Raw genomic sequence first — 19,279 nt, 5'->3', positions numbered from 1 at the left:
GCTAATATACATACAGAATTATACATATCATCATACATATAGGTGGTCTAGGTTCAGAGCAACCAAAAACCAATCCCGACCCAACTATAATTGGGGCACAAACCGTAGACCCAACCCTATATAATTGAGACTCCTCAAAATACATGATATTTGTTTATAATTTTTCTTTAAAATAACAATATTTTTAACCCATTATTGATACGGTCGGTCAAACCGTTTGAACCATATCTGGTTAGAACTTCGGATTTGTTTTAGTTAAGACCCTCTAGACAGTCAAAACTGTTGACTTAGTCAAGAACTGTTTGATCCGAGCAGTTCGACCATTGACCCATTTGACATAGGGACCGGGTTGCAGGTTGCATATTCAATGCGTACAAAATTTTCGCCATAACTTTGCATTCCAATGTCCAATTGGGGTGATTTTTAATATTTTGGGCAATTTTTTGAGATCTATGCATTCCAAGGAGCCATAGGCGCCTTGCCATGCTATTTTCGTGAAAAACCCATTTTTTGGTCTCAAATAACAATTTTTAATATTTTTTATAAATAAAAAAATTTAAAAATATAAATTAAATATAAAATAATATATATAACATATTTAAAACATATTTATACATTATTTATTGCTAATATATATATATATATATATATATATATATATATATTATACACATACATGCATCGGTTTTTAAAACTGTAAAATAATATGGCCAAGGTGGGGGTCTAATAGTTAGATAATTAATAAGGCTGAACAACAAAAAAAAAAAGGTTGGGATTGGATTACCTCAATATCTCGAAAGAATTGATTGAATGGAGAGTAAAGGATTATACGGAATGAGGGAAGGAGGATTGCAAAGCCAAATAAACATGAAAGTCATTGCTTTTATATGTCACCATATGATATAATTGCCTAAAACACCTTATACATCCTTGACATTGACACCGCTAAATTTAAGCTATGCTTAGCACTTTTGAAAGAAAAGGAGGAAAAACTTTTATATTCCTCTTCGTTTCCCTTCCCTTTTTTTTTTTTTTCCTTCAAACCAAACAAAGTTTCGATGACTTCTATTAAAATGTGCATAACCTCATAAGTGGGATATGTTTTTGAGTGAAACCCAGATCTACTGACCATATTCACTCCGCCACACATTAAGAATATCAGTGATATAAATATGATAGATGTTCCCAGCCAATAATGTATTATGATCAGTAGATTTGAACTTGTTTAACCGTTTTATTTATTTAGTTTACATTCAAACAATCATTTTGGGATCTTCAAGATTTTCATCAAGCATGGTTTATAGGCTGATGAAGTGGATTCCACCTCACAGAACCAAAAACCACTGCATGAAAGCCGGCCCTCTCAATGGAGCCTATATCTTTTACTGCACTGCTCTATATTGCAAACTATATAATAATGTAACCGATCACATTGGCATATGTATCCCATATGTTCAGAACTTTGTTGTGATCACTTGTGATTGGTTAATACATCCTGATCTCTTCCATCTATCTCTCTTTTTTTTTTTTTTTTTTTTTTCATTAAGGGAGAGATACCTATGCCTCACAAATAACAACGTGCAAATGTGAAGATGGACAAGCGTCTCCGTCTATACCTTGTTGGCAGCTTTCTTTTTCCATTTCTCCCCTTACACGGGCGCCTCACAGTTATATCTGTGCATTAGGAACATCTCCTCTGAATAATAACTTATAAATACAGGAGATGTTTTCAATGCATGGTAAGATGTGCATGTGGGGTCGGTGCCTTGTGAGAGGAGCAGATCCAGTCTCTCTCAATCTATTATATAACAAATAGCAATGGCTCGTGTGTTGCACGGACTACTGTTATCATATGTATTTTTAAGCAAAAAATGAAGTAATTGTTATTTATTAAAGTTTTTATATATTTCCAATTTTTTAGATATAAAATAGTAAAAGATTAATTATCTTTTCATTATTAGTTATCGAGCTTTAAACTTATTTCTTAACAATTATGAAATTGGGTTTTGACATTAGTTTGGGTCCAAGCTAAGACATGTTAAGGTTGGCCTTTAACCTAACATGATCCATTTAATTTATTTTTTCTAAAAAACTTATCTAATTTACATTGGAGAGAGTTTGATTAGAGAGTACATGTGAATTTTATTAGAGACAATAAAGACCCATGAGGTTTTTAATGATTTAAAATAAAAATAAGAGAAATTACTGAACAGTACCTTGAACTTAGGGGGTTGTATCAAGTTAGTCCCCAAACTTCAAAACGTGTCTATGAAGTACATTGAACTTTCAAATTATTTCTAATAAATCCCTACCATTAGTTGACCATTAGTCAACACCATCATGTGACATCAAGTACACATTAAATAATTTCAAAATAGCAAAACCATACTTTATGATAATTTTCTAACCATTTTACCCATTTCGGCTCAGTGTTAGAAGAAGGAAAGGGGAAGAAGGGTTATGAAACTTGACACCAATCAACTATTGAAGCTCCTACTTTCCTGTTCAAGATCCCTCATTCAAGGATCAATTGTAACTAGACGACCACTTGTCAGATTTCATAACCCTTCTTCCCTTTTCATTCTCTTAACACTTAGACAAAATGGGTAAATTTGTCAAAAAATATCATAAAGGGTAATTTTGCCATTTTAAATTTATTTAATGCATATCTGATGTCACATGACGATGTTGACTGATGGTCAATTAACGATAGGAACCTATTAGACACAATTTGAAAGTTCAAAATACTATAGAGACACGTTTTGAAGTTTGGTGATTGACTTGACACAACCCTTCGTTCAACAATCAATTGTAACCAGACGATCACCTACCTGATTCCATAACCCTTCTTCCCCTTTCATTCTCTTAACACTCACACGAAATGGGTTGAATTGTCAAAAAATACTATAAGGATAATTTTGCCATTTTGAAATTATTTAATGCATATCCGATGTCATGTGACAATATTAACTGAAGGTTAATTAACGATAGAGACCTAATAGACATAATTTGAAAGTTCAAGATACCATAAAACATGTTTTGAAGTTCAGTGATTGACTTGACGCAACCCTAACGATAGAGACCTAATAGACATAATTTGAAAGTTCAAGATACCATAAATACATTTTATGAATTTAAGGTAAGTGTGAGATCCGAAGAGACCCTCACCTTCCTTCTTTCCTCTTTCTATTACAGATTAATAGAATGCGAAGGACATGATTCACCAATGAACCGTGCAAAGATATTCAAATTAATATTTTTACACACATCATTGCCCTTATTGCTACATATGATACCAGAAAAAAAGTTTAAGGCGAATAAACTAATTTCATAGATGAGGTGACCAGTGAGGTGGTATTCATCCCGAGTGTTTTTTAATTGGTTAAAGCTCCAGCAATACCGTGTCCTTTTGTGTATCATAAGCTTTGAAACACTAAAATGCATTCATTCGTGATTGGTGACATAACCCGCATCACACGCTTATATTTGCATTAGATGTTTATACTTTCAAAACTATTGATCAACCCAATCCGTGAATCCGACTCAACCCAACCCGAAAAAAGAGGGTTAGCGTCTCATATTTAGCTATCTGAATATGAAAGTGACCAGATCTGATTCAACCTGAAAAAGTTTGGGTTGGGTTGGGTTGAGTCATGGGTCAACCCGATTGTCAAGTTTAATTGGGATTATTTATGCATTGTTAGAAGTTTCTGATCTTTAATTTTTTTTCTATTTAGTCTTTACTTTTTATTGTTTACTCTTTAAATTGTTAAATGTTCAAGTTTTTTATTTTATATTTGAAATTTTAAAGTTAATTCTTTTAATTTTAACATTTTTTATGCAAATTTTCTTTAATTTTTTAAATTTTAATTATTTTTTGTGATGACTCGAATTGACCCATGGTCAACCCTAACCCGAACATTTAAGGTTAGGATCTAGCATTTGACAATTCAACTCGAAAAGCAACCCAAAATACCTTAACCCAACCCGAACCGACCCACCCAACCCAATTGCCAGGTCTAATCAATGATTCAGTCAAATGGCCCTCGCTGAACATGGTAGCCGGTCCGGATAACCTACGCATATAAGACTACAGCCGCACATCACGAACATCTCCGACTTGTAGGTAGCAATAGAATGGAACGATTAATTCGTAATAAATAGCGCGGCTAACAACGCAGCGGAAGGTTCCTTGGACGGTGAATAACGAAGCCGCGTCACCTGCGCTTAAGAGAATCTTAAACTTCACAGTTCACATTATAGCATGGCTGCATGGGTGACGTGGCCATGTTTTTTACCGATAGAGGGAGAGAATAGTGAAAGAAACCATTTCGGGTACAAAGGAAAACGTGGAGATTGGAGAGAGAAAGGAAGGCCCCACTTTCCCATTTCTTGGAAAGTGGTTAGGGGTTGTTGGTTCGGTCGTTGGCTTTGCCGAGTCTCAGTTGAACAACAAAACAACTCGTTCTCTGTGGGAATTGGGAAGGTGGCGCGGCCTTCTTTTTTATTTCGCTGAATTTCATGCTTTGACTCTCGACCCTCCTTTCCTCTTCCTCCTCCAAAGCCCTTGAATTGCGAAACCCTAACCATTTTTTTTTTTCTTTCCACTTCTTCACTTTAGGTTTCTCTCTCTGTATTTTTCTTTTTGGGATCCTGGCTATGGCTGCGACTGCAAACTCTGCTGTTCTTCCCCATGTGAAGGTTTCTGGTTCGCGTCTTCGCAGTGCAAATCATAATATCTCCATGTAAGCATCTACTGACCTCTTCGAAGTCATTTATCTAGATTTTAGTTGACATTTTAGATCCTAATAAATGGTCTATCCATCGAATTTACTTAATTTGATAGATAGGACTTAGGGTGCGTTTCCTATTACGATACGCAACGTAGATGGAATTTATTTGATCACTTATCGTGCTTCTTTTATATATTCCACAGATTTCCACCCTTATCACCACCACCACCATCTAACGATTCTTGTGAAATCTAATGTTTATATGACGCTTTTGCTTTGTTATCTTTGTTTTTTCCTTTTTACGAGAATTTCATAACAAATCGTTAATAATTTGTAATTTATACCCTGCCAAAGATGGCCCTCAGAAGCAAGTCCGTAAGGTGCACTTACGGCAAGGATTTTGGGTCTAATACCTTCTCAGGAGTTTTTTTTCTACTTACTCCGTTGTTCCAATTTGATAACCTAAGTACTATTAGTGCTTTTTGCCTTTGCATGTTTTGTAGTTGGTTAAGAAGGAGGATCTGTGGAATGACTGTTATGGACTACTAATTAAATCAAATTTTCCCTTAGTATAATTCCGGAAAATACTAATTTCGATGTCATTCTGCACCCCCATCCTGCATCAAGTCAAGTTAGCAATTAGGAACTTTATGTTTTTAGCTGCTGGATGGCCTATTGTCTGTCTTCTGAAATATCATTATGGAATTTCTGTCACAGATCATGCCCTGCTTCCAAGTCTTTCTTATCCATTAACTGCTGTTCATCTGAAGGATTGCGAGATCATCAAGATTTCTCATTCCAGGCGTCCTCCATTTCATCTCGTAATTTTTCTGATGGAAGGAATGGAGTTTCCGGGTCATATTTGGGTGCTTCTGTACAGAAGAGAAGCCTAGTTGGTCAAACATTTTGCTCTGCTGGAGTATGCACATTTGGGGAACATGCTTTAGTATCTCCTTCACATGCTGCAACAGAAAGGGTGGGGGTGCTGCTTCTGAACCTTGGGGGACCAGAAACGCTTCAAGATGTTCAACCATTTTTGTTCAACTTATTTGCAGATCCAGTAGGTTATCCACGTATTCATTATATACCTGAAACTTATTGTGTTGAGAAGTTCAGGAATAATGTTGCAATTCTACTTATTGTGACAGGATATTATACGACTTCCCAGGCCATTCCGGTTTCTTCAACGGCCCTTGGCACAACTAATTTCAGTTCTTAGAGCTCCAAAAAGTAAAGAAGGGTATGCAGCAATAGGGGGTGGCTCACCCTTGCGGAAAATAACAGATGAGCAGGTAAGACACCCTTCTGTCAGGCTGTCAGAAAATAATTAAGTGTGTTGTTTGTTGCCTTTTCTCTTATAAAAATAAGTAATAATGGCTATATTCCAGTTAGGGAAATGTTTTACACTTCTACTTCTCTGGTTCATTTATTTGATTTGAAAATTTTGTCCAGGCACATGCACTGAAAATGGCTTTGGAAGAAAAGGAAATGCCTGTAAATGTATATGTTGGGATGAGATACTGGCATCCTTTTACTGAGGAAGCAGTTCATCAGGTGAACTTCTATGGTCTCTTTGTTTTCTTCATCATCTTAGATTTATTTGACATTCAATTTCTTTGTAAATCCTGATGTTCTTGGTAGTTTCTCAGAATAATTATGATTGAAACATTGCCACATTGTGTTGAACAATTCTATTCTCTTTTCTTCTGATTCATATCATGTCTATGCTTCTTATTGTATTGGAATTTGGGATTGCAGAGTCCGATTTCATGTAGTATATAATTCTGCTATAATACCCATTTGGATCAACCATGATGAGTGCTAAAATTGAAATAAAATGCTGAGTTACTTCCACCACTGTTGTGCCAGTCAGCATTCCTTGCAACATGCTACCTCCTTATTTGAAATTCTTAGGAGCCCTTTGGCTACTTCAGCAGAACTTTTATTCTCTGCAGCATTAAGCAGAGTAGAACAAAGTTGTGGTTGCATTTTTTTTTTCGATCAATAACTGTGGATTGAATTAATATTAAAAATATGAGAAAATTACAGGGCAAGGGGGCTAAACAATCTTAGCTCCCAAGAACAACCATTAAGCATCAAAAGAACAACAATTACAAGACAGCCCAAAAAATAGAATGTCTGTTCACCCCTTGTCTAGCTAGACCATCTGCCAAAGAGTTCGCACTTCTTTTTACCCATTTGTATTGGATTTCCATGTCCTTAGTCAGCCACTTGAATTTCGTCTTTTCATTACTGTAATTCCAAAGTCCAAGACTATCCTTTTTCAGCCAAAGTTGTGGTTGCATTTCAATGACCTTTATTTACATAGCAACTGTGTCTTGCCATTCTTTTTTTTTTTTTTTGTAATTTGATTGATATATAAATTATTCCTACTGGATTGAATCATTCTACCTATAGATTTTTACTGTATTTGTGTAACTACAAAGTGGCTCTAATTTCACTTGTTTTTCATGCATCTATGGTGTTTTTGGTCCTATTATTGAGCCATTCTTCAATTGAATAATTTATTTACACCTAAAAATTAGCTTAATCATCATTAATAGGCATATTTGCACTTCTGTTGACAGATCAAGAAGGACAGCATTACAAGGCTTGTTGTGTTGCCACTTTATCCTCAGTTCTCCATTTCTACAAGTGGGTCAAGCATTCGCCTTCTCCAAAGTATCTTCAGGTAGAAAACTTGCATACCTGTTTCAGTCTTAAAACTTCCTTTTTTGAGAGAGAGATTTTAATGGGATATTTATATTCTGGTTCACCTTGGTTGACTCAACTCAAATTGGGCAATTTGTCAGGGAAGACCCTTATCTGTCAAGGCTCCCAGTCTCTATTATAAAGTCATGGTATCAACGAGAAGGTTATATCAAATCAATGGCTAACTTAATAGAGAAGGAACTGCAGAGTTTCTCCAAGCCTGAAGAAGTAATTATTTTTTCTTTTTTAAGTTTATTGTAATTACATGGTCTTCTGGTGCATATATCAGTGGCAATTACAATTGTTATTTCTTTTTGTTTGTTGCCTCTTTTTTCCTTTCCTGCGAATGAGTTTCTCATATTCTGTAGTAAAATGATAGGTGATGATATTCTTCAGTGCACATGGGGTGCCGGTTAGCTATGTTGAAGAGGCAGGAGATCCATACAGAGATCAGATGGAGGAGTGCATCAGCTTGATCATGCAAGAGTTGAAATCTAGGGGAACTAATAATGATCATACTCTTGCTTATCAGGTGGGTTTAAGATCTATCTTCTTACCATTTAAACCTAATTTTCAGGGTTTGTACCCTTTTCTAAATGCTGTCTAACAGCGAACCTGATCTGAATACTCCTTGTTTGTTTATGTTTTTTCTTTTTTCTAAGATCTGATACCAAATTGTTTTTAAGATGACATAACTCTCCACTTCTATATTGCCAGAGCCGAGTTGGGCCTGTACAGTGGTTGAAGCCCTATACCGATGAAGTTCTTGTTGATCTTGGTCAGAAAGGTGTAAAAAGTCTCCTGGCTGTCCCTGTAAGGTATGATTTTTTTGTCATTCTGTCATAAAGAACTGCTCTAAATTCTGTAAGTCACCAGTTTTAAGATGGTAGGTTTATGTAATTTCATATCCTGTTGAAATTGATTCTGGTATTTAAGATGGTAGGCTTCTAAGTATAGTACAAATTGTTGATAAAATTGAAATCTGGATAGAAGGCATATAGCCAAAAGGTCTCAGTTCTTGATTTTTAGCTTTCAAGTGAAGATTTTAGTCTGCTCTCTTTTAACATTTGGACTGCCTATTTCGGTATTCAGTTTTGTAAGCGAGCATATAGAGACTCTGGAAGAGATTGATATGGAGTACAAGCACTTGGCACTTGAATCTGGCATTGAAAATTGGGGTCGAGTCCCTGCTCTGGGTTGTACTTCTTCCTTCATCTCTGATTTAGCAGATGCTGTGCTTGAAGCTCTACCTTCAGCCACAACCATGTCTACCACAAGCACATCTGAAGACGATACCGAGGATCCAGTCAAATATGCAATCAACATGTTTTTTGGTTCGATCTTAGCATTCTTTTTATTGTTGTCACCAAAACTTATCTCAGCATTCAGGCAATTCCTCTAAAGACGATTTTGATACAGCAGTCATTGTGAGGTTCTGTTCATACTACAGTTCCTTCGGTGTTATTTAGATCTAATAGCTAACTAATCAAATTGGCATCCTGAAGATGCATTATTTTTTTTCCCTTTCACCGGGAAAGATGCTATACTATTAGGAATTACTTTGTAAGGAATAATACCTTTACACCTGAAAATGTAAAGAAATTTTCTCCTAAAGAATCTTTGTAATGAATGGATCAATGTTCTGGGTGAACCTAGTGAACTTATATTGTGCATTATCATTTTGGCTTGGTGTGCTCTGTTGGCCTCAATCTTTCTTTTCTTTGTTTTTCCTTATTTTTGATATTTTTGATAAATATCTTCAAATACGAAAAGATTACATCATTATACCATACATTCACTATTTACCAAACATATACGTACCAAGCAAGGACGTCTGATGAATGGGAGCAGCACACTGCGGCCCAATGCAGAATTTTGAAATTACAAACATATACGTACCATACATTCACTATTTACCAAACATATACGTACCAAGCAAGGACGTCAGGATTCATCCCTCTATACGGTAGGGCTAAGAATTCTGAGCTGGGCTGATTAGTCATTCTCTCAAAATGAATTTAGGCCTTGCTGCAAATAAAGTACTTTCAGGAGGGAAAGGCAGTAGAGATCTAATAGTAATGATCTTGTGATGGTTCAATATTTGAAGATATTTTATAGATCAATATGGAAGGTTCATCATGGTCATCAGTGGTCAAACCTGAACAAACTTAAAACAGTTTTTGTCACCGAGTCATGCGTCAAATTAGGGTTGTACACAGGTCGGGTCGGTTCGGTTGCATGCAATTGTGTCAACCTAACTGAATAGCTCAGGTTGATTGTTATGATAACAGAAACCGACCGGAAGATCCATAAAACTGATTTGTAATAAGGATTATCAGGTGGTTTGGTCTCAACCGAACTGAGATCTTTTTGTTTTGGTTGGATTTAGGCTAATAACTCAAAGAAACTTTTATCTGATCTGTCATAAATACATCTCAAAAGCTGAAACCTCATACTGCACATCCTATCATGTCTAAGGGCTAGTAGACTTGACTTACAAACTTTCATAAATAATACAGAGAGCTATCATAAATAGAAAAACGAGTTAACTAAACCTCACGTAAACATGTGTTCAAGTTGAATTGGATCAGTTTCGATTTTCACATGTAAAAACTACAAACTGAACAGAACTCTCGGTTTATTCTAGCTTAAGAACTCAAAACTGACCAATACCTTTTAAAAACTGACCAAACCGGTTTGGTTGTCATTGTGAATGGCCCTAGGTCAAACAGTCTGACCGTGGAGTTTGGATCTAGTCCCAACTGAGTGTTCCAAAAGTCAGTCAACAGCCATTCCAATTCTGCCTCTTACCAGGTGGCCCAAGAATCTCAATGGTCAGTCCCAACAGCTAATGGCATTCCACCAGGAATGGGAATGGAATTCCAATTCCACCCAACTAAAAAGTTCAGCCCATTCCGATTTCAATTCCAGACCCCTCCCAAACCAAACGAGCCCTAAATACTGTCAAATGCCGCTTCAGAACAACACCAACACAATTGGAGCAGAATCAGACTTTTAAGTTCTAAGCTCCAACTGCTCTTACTACTTACGAGTTTAATCGCGATAAGGTAGAAACCCAAAACCTCCATGGCAAAGGGAAGAATGAGTCGACAACCTTATTAGTACAAAAAATCCTTCCAAGGCTAACATTATTGCTAGAACTTTTGGGTGGCACATTCTCGGATTCTTTCTTGAGTTGTTTCATTGGAGTCAAAATCCAAGCTGCACATCCCATTCAACGAGCCTCCAGGTTAAGCTCCAGTTCAACAAATTTATCCAAAGTTCCACAATGTGTCGTTCTGCCAAGGATGATTTGCCATCACCCTATCAACAAATCACGATTTTATAACCTTCCATAGATGCATATCCTGTTACAAGGGATCATAAGATACAGGTACCATCCAGAAAGAACTCGTATGGTTGTCCTACTTTATGCAGGCAAGGACCCCTCCTATGCATACTTGGGCATTTTTCTTGCACAAGTGACCACTCCCAGACTCGAAATCTTGAACCCACATTCTCATGCAGTCATGCTTATCAACCCAAGATTTTACCAATGCAACAATACCCCCAATCCATCTAAAACAACGTATGAAATAAAAATCGTTGACAAAGCAATTTCAGATAGAAATCAGAAAGCAATGCAGTTCACAGATGAGGTAAATAGAATTCTACCAATTTGGAGTTTATTAAGGCTACCACACTTGTCTCGCTGACTGGTCAGCTTCAAAACTTTTGCAGAAAAACAAAATTTTGCATGTAGAAACAAGTTACTTAAACCACCCTATTGATGAGAAACAATATGACCGACAAGAAGTTTTTTTCCCTAAGGTGTCTGCTCCTTAGGGATAATAGCCGGTGAATGTAAATCCTCTCCCCACAATCTCACCGGCACAGTACCAGGCATAACATTCCAGCCCGAATAGAGCAGCTATTCCAGCATCCTCGACTTTCAGCTCCTGCCTGTTCTTCCAAAGGTGCTTGACACAGTCAAGTTCTTTCCAGAATGACTCATAACGGCTGGGGATACTGTAAAGTTTAACAGTATGTCAGACAGATAAAGCATACAAAGCATGACCAACACAAGGTTCAAAGTATAGATACTCTCTTGCATATCATGCGTTTTAATTCAAATAAAACTCCTTTTTTGTTGGCATTTTATCAGTGCATGTCACATGAAGTTACAACAGTTAAAACAAATAAAATCAGCCATCCCTTAATATATGGAATATCGGTGATCCAAAAACTAATGCATATTTTATGTATCAATACTTTGAACCTTGATTTTATTGTCTAGCTGAAGCAAAGTACCTGCATAAGTGCTACTTTGTACCACTGAACATTCTATAGATACTAAAGAACAACTATTTATGTTACCAAAACATTACAAAGATGAGCATTTATTTGAATACTATCATACATCTTGATAGTTGATACAATTAGTCAAAAACAGAAAAACATCCTGATACTGTCATTTTTACAAGGACGGAATGAACTGATTGTGTAAGGGGACTGTTGGGTGGTGATTAGCTGGCTTTCAACAAGAATAGGGGCCCTTGACCCCTTTGAGATTTAACCAGACAAGCGAAGGCAATGCCATCCAACCAAGAACATGTTCAAATTGCCATCTCTCTCTCTCTCTTCCCTAAAACCCTTGGATCCTTTATGTTTTAACTTTTAATAGTAAAACCCTAAAACAAAACACAAATAATGATAGATTGTGGCAGTACACAAACCAAAAAGATGCAGCAATATACAATAAGGCACCTGATTTGTGATTTTGTCGCCTAGGTGGGTGCCTTTCTGATATGCATGGCATTCAGGCTATGCACTTCACCACCAGGGGTGCCTTGTTGCCTAGGCATTACCTAGGTAATGCATTGACAAATAGAGTGCTTGCTCATTAAAAAAAAATCTAAAAAAGGTGACCAATGTCAAGGAACTTACCTCCTCATTAAGTAACTCCAATCCAAATGAGGAGGATGTATCCAATTGTTAGTGATGAATGGAATAGAATTTCATTTTGATAATTTCAAGTTGTTGGTTTTTATCCCATGGGGCCGCGATCAGGTCAGATTTCGATTGGATCCGGCTACATTGATCCAATTAACATAACATTGAGTCCGAATCCAATCTGAAACCCAATATGTTCAACTCGGATCAGATTTGATCCAGTCCAAATTATTGTTCCTAAAATGAAAAAAAAAAGTTCAAAATAATTATTTACCTTTTAACTTGTACATATATAATAAATTTATATAAATATAAATTATTCAATTTATTAGTTATAAACTTTATATAATTGTATATAACGTCTGCATATATGCATAATTATATTGCACACACAGATATTAATGGGACTCCGATTTTAATTGGATTGGATTTTGAATCAGGTATCAAACCTTTGCGTCACTGACAGCCCTACCCATATGTCTCTCTCTAGTGATGAGAGCTAGGGGTGTCAATAGACCGTTTCATTGGACCCTGTCCAAATCAAAATCAATTTGAATGGATTGGATGGACCAATAAGACATGTTGAATTGGACCAGTCCAGACTTAATGGTCCAAAGTATTTACTGGATTGGATTGGCCATGGTTCATTTGTAATGGATTCATATTGGAGTAAGTCGGATTGAATCAATATCTGGTCCATTGACATAAGATAAGAGTACACGTGTTAATGGACCAGGTTTGGATTGGACCCAATCTAAATTAAAATCAATTTGAACAGTTTGGATGGTCCAGACATTTGAATTGGACCAGTCCAAATTGGTCCAAAGTATTCATCGGATTAGATTGGACATGGTCCATCCATAATGGACTCATATTAGATCGGATCAGATTGGACCAATATCCGGTCCATTGACAGCCCCAATTACAACTGTTTGTCCCTTTTTATTCTCTTGTTTTTCTATTATAGCGTAGCCATTCTCGTCTACTCTTATTCTATACTCTCTCTATTCTCCACTCTTGGAGTCCATTTGGTTTGCAGGAATTGGGGTCCAGAATCGGAATATGAACGGTCCATTCCGATTCCAACTGTTTGGTTGGGCGGAATTGGAATCCCATCCCATTCCTGGTGGAATGGCCATTCCCCCCCCTGGGGGAATGACCATTCCTTCCCCTCCCCTGGGAATGAAATTCCATTCCAGCCAATTCTGATTCTGATTCCAATTCTGGTCTGAACCAAAAGGTGAGGGGAATAGACTGATTCCAACTGTGAACCAAATGGACCCTTAGTCTCTGCTCTCTCTGGTGCCCTCTAAGTTCTAAGTTCTAACAGCCAGACCGTCTTTTTTGAAAACCTGTTTTTAGCCTTCATTTTGTTGGATTTCTTTCCAGACTATGGCATAAACCTACTTTGAGTGTCAGAGATGATTTAATGGAACACTCCTACCTGTCCTACATCAACCTTCTTTAGTCAATAGCAACCAGATAAGCCGTGAAGAAAAGTAAGTCTTCATTCTCAGCTTCAACATCCTCTCATGATACACTGTCATTCCACCAAATGGTAGGAGGAAAAAAATTCCATCTCAATGTTAGAAATTGATGGATCAACCATATCCCATTAGAGTGAGATTGCTAGGGCCTTTGTGAATCACTTCAAATCTATCTTTAGAAGGTCTTTAAGTGATAGGGTGTGGCTAGAGGGGATGGAATGGCCAAAGTTTAGGAAGAGAGGCTAGGGAATGGTTAGAGAGAAGAGTTTGGGGTGTCTTCAGAAATGAGGAAGGAAGAGTCGTGGCCCTTTACTCGGGCCCGATTGGGGTGGGAGATTCCTTAAGGGCAGAAGTTATGGCCTTACTCCAAGGCCTCAGGTTAGTGAAACAATGGAGAATGCAGCACTTAGAAGTGGAAGGAGACACCAAGCTGGTAATAGGGTGGATGCAATCTAGAAACTTGGGAGTACGGTCACTTAGACAGCCTCTAAAAAAAGAATACTAGCTTAGCAAGGGAGATTGGGGTGCAATTTAAATGGGTAAAAGGGTCAGCAAATGGAATGCCTGATGCTTTAACTAAGCAAGGAGTCATTAGGGAGGCTTTGTTTTGGGCTTGTTTGTAAGGTTTTTTGTTCTGGTTTTCCATCCTTCCTATGGATGGTGATAACTGTAATTTTTATTTAAAATCATCAATGAAAGTTGCAGTTTTCTATAAAAAAAATGGTTAGAGAGAAGATTTGAGTTGGAAGAAATAAAGGAAGCAGTGTTTTCCATGGACATATCAAAAGCACCAGGCCTAGATGGATTCATGATGGCATATTATCAGGATTGTTGGGAGATATTGAAAGAGGATCTAATGTTTGTGTTCGATGAGTTTCATAGAAGAGGAGTGCATTAACCCTAGGCTGAATTCCACCTTCATTGCTTTGGTTCCCAGGAAGAGAGAAGCTACCCATCCAAGAGACTATAGACCAATTGTTTGGTGAATAGTTTGTACAAGATTATTGCAAAAGTGTAGTCCCTTTGGATTAGGTAGGTGCTCCTACCCTTATAGCTTATAACCAAGGAGCTTTTGTAAGGGAAAGGCAGATAGCTGATCAAATTCTAATAACAAATGAAAGTGTGGGGGATTTCAATAAGTCATGGGAAAAGGGAGCAGTGTGCAAGTTGGATCTAGAAAAAGCTTATGATCTCGTAGATTGGTCCTTTTTGCTGGAGGTGATGATTAATGTTGGGTTTGGAGATAAATTGTGCAAATGGGTGATAGGGTAATTTTGGGTTTGGAGATAAACAGTGCAAATGGGCAATGGGGTGTGTTAGGACTTGTCACTACTCTATTTTGGTAAATGGGACAGTGGTGGATTTCTTCCCGATATTGAGAGGAATAAGACAAGGAGACCCTCTTTCTCCTTTTTTGTTTACCTTAGTTGCAAATGTCTTGGGGAAACTGATTTCTAGAGCAGATTCTAGGTTTTAGTAAGAGGCTAAGAATAGGCAAGGAGGACATACCGCTCACTTGCAATTTGCAGACGATATGATACTTTTTCTGTGGTGGGAACCTGAATTGGATTAGGAATCTGAAACTCGCAATACAACTTTTTGAACAAATGTTAAACCTGAAAGGTGAACTTTGAGAAAAGTTGTACAGTGGGAATCAATATGAGAGAAGGGGAGATATTTGACTACACGGACATTCTCAAATGTGCGGGTATCTAATTGGCCTCTAAAATACCTAGGTCTGCCCCTAGGAGATAATCCTTAGAAAAGAAGTTTTTGGAATCCAGTCGTGGAGAGATTTTTAAGAGACTTGCCTCATGAAAGAAAATTTATTTATCTCTTGGAAGAAGAATCACCTGATTAGGTCTACACTAACTAACTTGCCTATTTATTTTTTGTCAATTTTCAAGATTCCAATAGGGGTAGTTAGCAAGTTGGAAAAACTAATGAGAGACTTTCTTTAGGAACCAGGGGAGGAGAAAAAGAACCATAGGGTTGGGTGGGTGGTGGTGAGTAGAAGAGGTATGGAGGAATTAGCATTAGGAATATTCAAAAGAGAAACTTGGCTTTGTTTGGAAAGTGGCTATGGAGATTCCCTTTAGAAAAAGAAAAGTTTTGGGCTAAGGTAGTAGCTAGTATTCATGGGCTTGCAGATAATGGATGGGATCTTAGGATTCTAGCGAAGACTACAAGAGCATCACCTTGGAAAGCAATCCAAGGTATGACTTGCACTCAGGCAATCCCATTAAGTTTTGGGAACAAGTTTGGGTTAGCGACTCTCCTTTGAAAGACCAATTTCAAGCTCTATTTGCTATCTCTATCTTTAAAAATAAACCTATTTCCACTTTCCTTGTACCCTCTAACTCGATTTTTGGGTTTGGTTGAAACTTGGATTTGAGAAGAGCTATCAAGGACACAAAATTGGACAGTACCTTGACACATTTGGGCATCCTTGATGGGTTTTTCTTGGACCCCACAAAGCTGGACAGCAGAATTTGGACCCCCTCTCCTTCGGGTTCTTTCACTTGTATATCCTTTAAAGCCCTAACTCAATCGATTGATCCTTTTGCTTTGTCCTTTCCTATTAAAGAAGTTTGGTGTTAACCTATCCCATTCCCACCAAAGGTTGGGAGTTTTTGTTGGGAAGCTTTCTTGGAAAGATTCAACACATGCGGTTTGCTTCGAAGAAAGAGACCCAATATATGTGTATCCTCTCATTGGTGTATTCTTTGCAAGGCTGATCGTGAGTCTGGTTACCACTTATTAATCTCCTACCAATTTGCAAAAGGTATTTAGGAATGTTTACTTCTTTGCTTGGGCCAGGTTGAATCCCCCACTGAATGTGCAAAGCTTGTTTGCTTCTTCTTCCTTCAACTGGCCAACGAAAAGATGAAGGATTATGTGGAAATGTGTAATGGCTGCTGTTTGCTGGACTATATGGGAAGACCGGAAGAAAGAAACTCAAGAATCTTTTCACACAGGGAGAGAAGCTTAGAAATGTGCTAGAAGTGATCCACAATAAGGGTGGTACACTGCTGAAATCTCTAGATTTGTTCACAGACTTTTCAGTGGATGATTTGCTAAGAAAATGGAAAGAGATTGCAAGTTCAGTCCCAGCTGAGAAGACCTCAAGTCCTTTATGGACTCCTCCCCCTAGTGGCTTTATCAAGCTGAATTTTGATGGCAGTAGTATTGGAAATCCAGGGCCCTCTGGAATTGGGGGGGAGGGGTACCAAGGAATGAACAACGGATTGTAATAGCTCTGTTTTTAGGCCCAATTGGAATAGGTGATTCTCTTAGGGTTGAGGTTCTGGTGGCTTTGGAAGGGGAAAACAGAGGTAAAGACCTGACTATCAGTAAGCTGATCATAGGAGATTCTGAGATAGTAGACTGGTTAAAGAAAGACAGGAACCTCTGGAATTACGGCAACGAAAATAGAAAGTTTAAGTGTTTGACAAAGGGAATTGATGTAAAACGTACTTGAGTAAAGAGAAATGCAAAATCCTTTGCCAATGGGTTAGCCAGACAAGGGGTGAATGAGATTCTGTATTCTAGGCTCATTTGTAACTGTTTTTTACTTTCTTTTTGGGTGGCTTTTGGCATCCATGGGGAGTTATGATAGTTTAGTTCCCCTCCTTTGTATCTAAAGCATATTTCTTAATGAAAAGTTCCTGTTATTGATAAAAAAATGTCTAAAAATTAAAAAAAAAAAAAGATCTGCCTAGGATGCAGAATAATGGATGTATACTAGATGAAAAGAAAAATGAACTTAAAGAACATAATAGACCAAGAAAGGTTGAAATTTCAAACTAGTGCCTTAGGCAAAGAACATAAAATGCAAATTATATTCGGATGAATAAAATTATCCATAAAATGATCTTATAATATAAGTTGTTATGAAGAAGCTGCAACCATATCTGAGATCATGACTGCTCATGGTTAACATGAAAGGCATTGTGGAACTACAAAGTTAGGGCGGTAAAATATTCTTATACCATGTATAGAGTGAATCAGTGAATTAATGAAGCAACACAAAAAACAAGAAAAGTATTGTTACATTTCATATGCCAACTTGCAACATCAATGCTGCAGTATTCAAGCCATAAGACATTAATGGCAAGAAAGAAAGAGATAAAGGAAGGCAAGAAAACAGGAATACTCCTACTACAGAATTGGTCTAAGATGATTACATACAACCAAGCAATCAAAGGGATGGAGAAAGAAGCTAGATTACCAATAAAAGAAACTAACCTAGCAAGACGAGTGTAAAATAGTTGTTTTGCAAGGAGATTGCATTTCTCCACAGTAGGAGGTTCCACAACATACTGCTTGTTCTGTTCCATCAATTGCTTGTAGTAAGCACATCCATGCTTGGCAACAAACTGTGATGCCTGAGCAGCCTTGGTTTGTAACTGTTGTAACTTTGATGCCATGAACTTAAAAAATCAAGCCATTTAATCAAATAAGTATACCGATTTATCAATATATCAATTAGCAAGCTGAGACAATGAAAAGAAAAAGGCATTTTAGGTATTTCAATTTCTACAAGTCAGATATCATAACATAGGATACCATTCCAGAAAGAAGCCATAAACATCCTCTTCATTACTTATCTTGTTAAATATTTTGCTCGTTTAACTAACAATATTGACTTCAACATTTTGTTAGTAGTTAGAATTATCTGATCAATTTAGCTTCCGATTTTGTACAAAATGCCCCTCTACAAGATAAAAATACTCTTCAGTTAATGAACGGCAAATCAATGCAACAAATGAATGCCTCAATTTTGAGATACCAAGCAAAAATTGAATTCACAGATCACAGGATATAGTACACAAAAATGAATGAAAAACTAAGCAAACCCTAGCAACAGAATATCGATTCTATTTTCTTGAGATTCAGGACCTCAATAACAAGCACTCATATGCAATTACCAAAACCAGATCCGGCCATGTAGCATAAACATTGAAGAAATGCAAACCAAGCAAAAATTACATCCAAGAGAATAGTTGAATAAGAAAACAAAAACGAAACAGCCATTCCATTTAACATCAGCTAGAAAACTAAACTTAGACAAATAAACGCACATCCAAATCCCATGAGATTAAACATAATAACAGATGAACATTGAAAAGAACCCTAGATTTCAGAGAAGAGTAATGAATCTCCTAGGTGAAAATATCAGAAGAATACTAGGTAATGCATTTCAAATCTGATAGAGTTGGGAGCGATACCCTTTGTTTTCCCTTTGTTTCTTCCGTTGATTGTTGTATATATTAAAGATTAGTCGTTGCCTCGTTGGGAGATGCAGATACGAGAAGCTATGGCCTCTCGAGCCGCACTACTTTTGATCGTCGGAGTGTAAAGATTAGTCTTTAGAGGAACGAGAAAGTTTTT

General features: G+C 37.1%; 2 protein-coding genes across 2 annotated transcripts; one reads left to right on the top strand and one right to left on the bottom strand.

Moving 5' to 3' along the window:
* Positions 1–4,349: 4,349 nt before the first annotated feature.
* On the top strand, positions 4,350–9,124 carry FC1 (ferrochelatase 1). Its single transcript, XM_088959743.1, has 9 exons — positions 4,350–4,745; positions 5,451–5,793; positions 5,882–6,025; positions 6,186–6,287; positions 7,322–7,425; positions 7,547–7,673; positions 7,825–7,977; positions 8,163–8,263; positions 8,538–9,124. Exons 1-9 carry the CDS (start codon positions 4,660–4,662, stop codon positions 8,845–8,847), a joined length of 1,470 nt encoding a protein of 489 aa, XP_088815869.1. The 5' UTR covers positions 4,350–4,659; the 3' UTR covers positions 8,848–9,124.
* A 1,976-nt stretch (positions 9,125–11,100) lies between these two features.
* Positions 11,101–19,263, bottom strand: LOC148842400 (uncharacterized). The gene is made up of 3 exons (XM_088959741.1): positions 19,117–19,263; positions 18,134–18,318; positions 11,101–11,474 (listed from the first exon to the last, which is right to left on the bottom strand). The coding sequence occupies exons 2-3, from the start codon at positions 18,313–18,315 to the stop codon at positions 11,288–11,290; spliced, it is 369 nt and encodes a 122-aa protein (XP_088815867.1). The 5' UTR covers positions 18,316–18,318; positions 19,117–19,263; the 3' UTR covers positions 11,101–11,287.
* Between the last annotated feature and the right edge of the window lie 16 nt (positions 19,264–19,279).

Source organism: Nelumbo lutea, chromosome 8 (genome assembly GCF_056320005.1).
Source record: "Nelumbo lutea isolate HS-2025 chromosome 8, American lotus-T2T, whole genome shotgun sequence".
NCBI lineage: Eukaryota > Viridiplantae > Streptophyta > Magnoliopsida > Proteales > Nelumbonaceae > Nelumbo > Nelumbo lutea.
This window is presented reverse-complemented; position numbering and strand designations above follow the sequence as displayed.

Bases quoted from the DNA above. Each gene is read 5' to 3' on its own strand.
- LOC148842400 (XM_088959741.1), bottom strand. From the start codon at position 18,315: ATGGCATCAAAGTTACAACAGTTACAAACCAAGGCTGCTCAGGCATCA. The intron at 11,475-18,133 runs GTTAGTTTCTTT...TAAACTTTACAG, and splicing joins TTTTACACTCGTCTTGCTAG to TATCCCCAGCCGTTATGAGT.
- FC1 (XM_088959743.1), top strand. From the start codon at position 4,660: ATGGCTGCGACTGCAAACTCTGCTGTTCTTCCCCATGTGAAGGTTTCT. The intron at 5,794-5,881 runs GTAGGTTATCCA...TTATTGTGACAG, and splicing joins TCAACTTATTTGCAGATCCA to GATATTATACGACTTCCCAG. The intron at 7,978-8,162 runs GTGGGTTTAAGA...CTATATTGCCAG, and splicing joins ATCATACTCTTGCTTATCAG to AGCCGAGTTGGGCCTGTACA.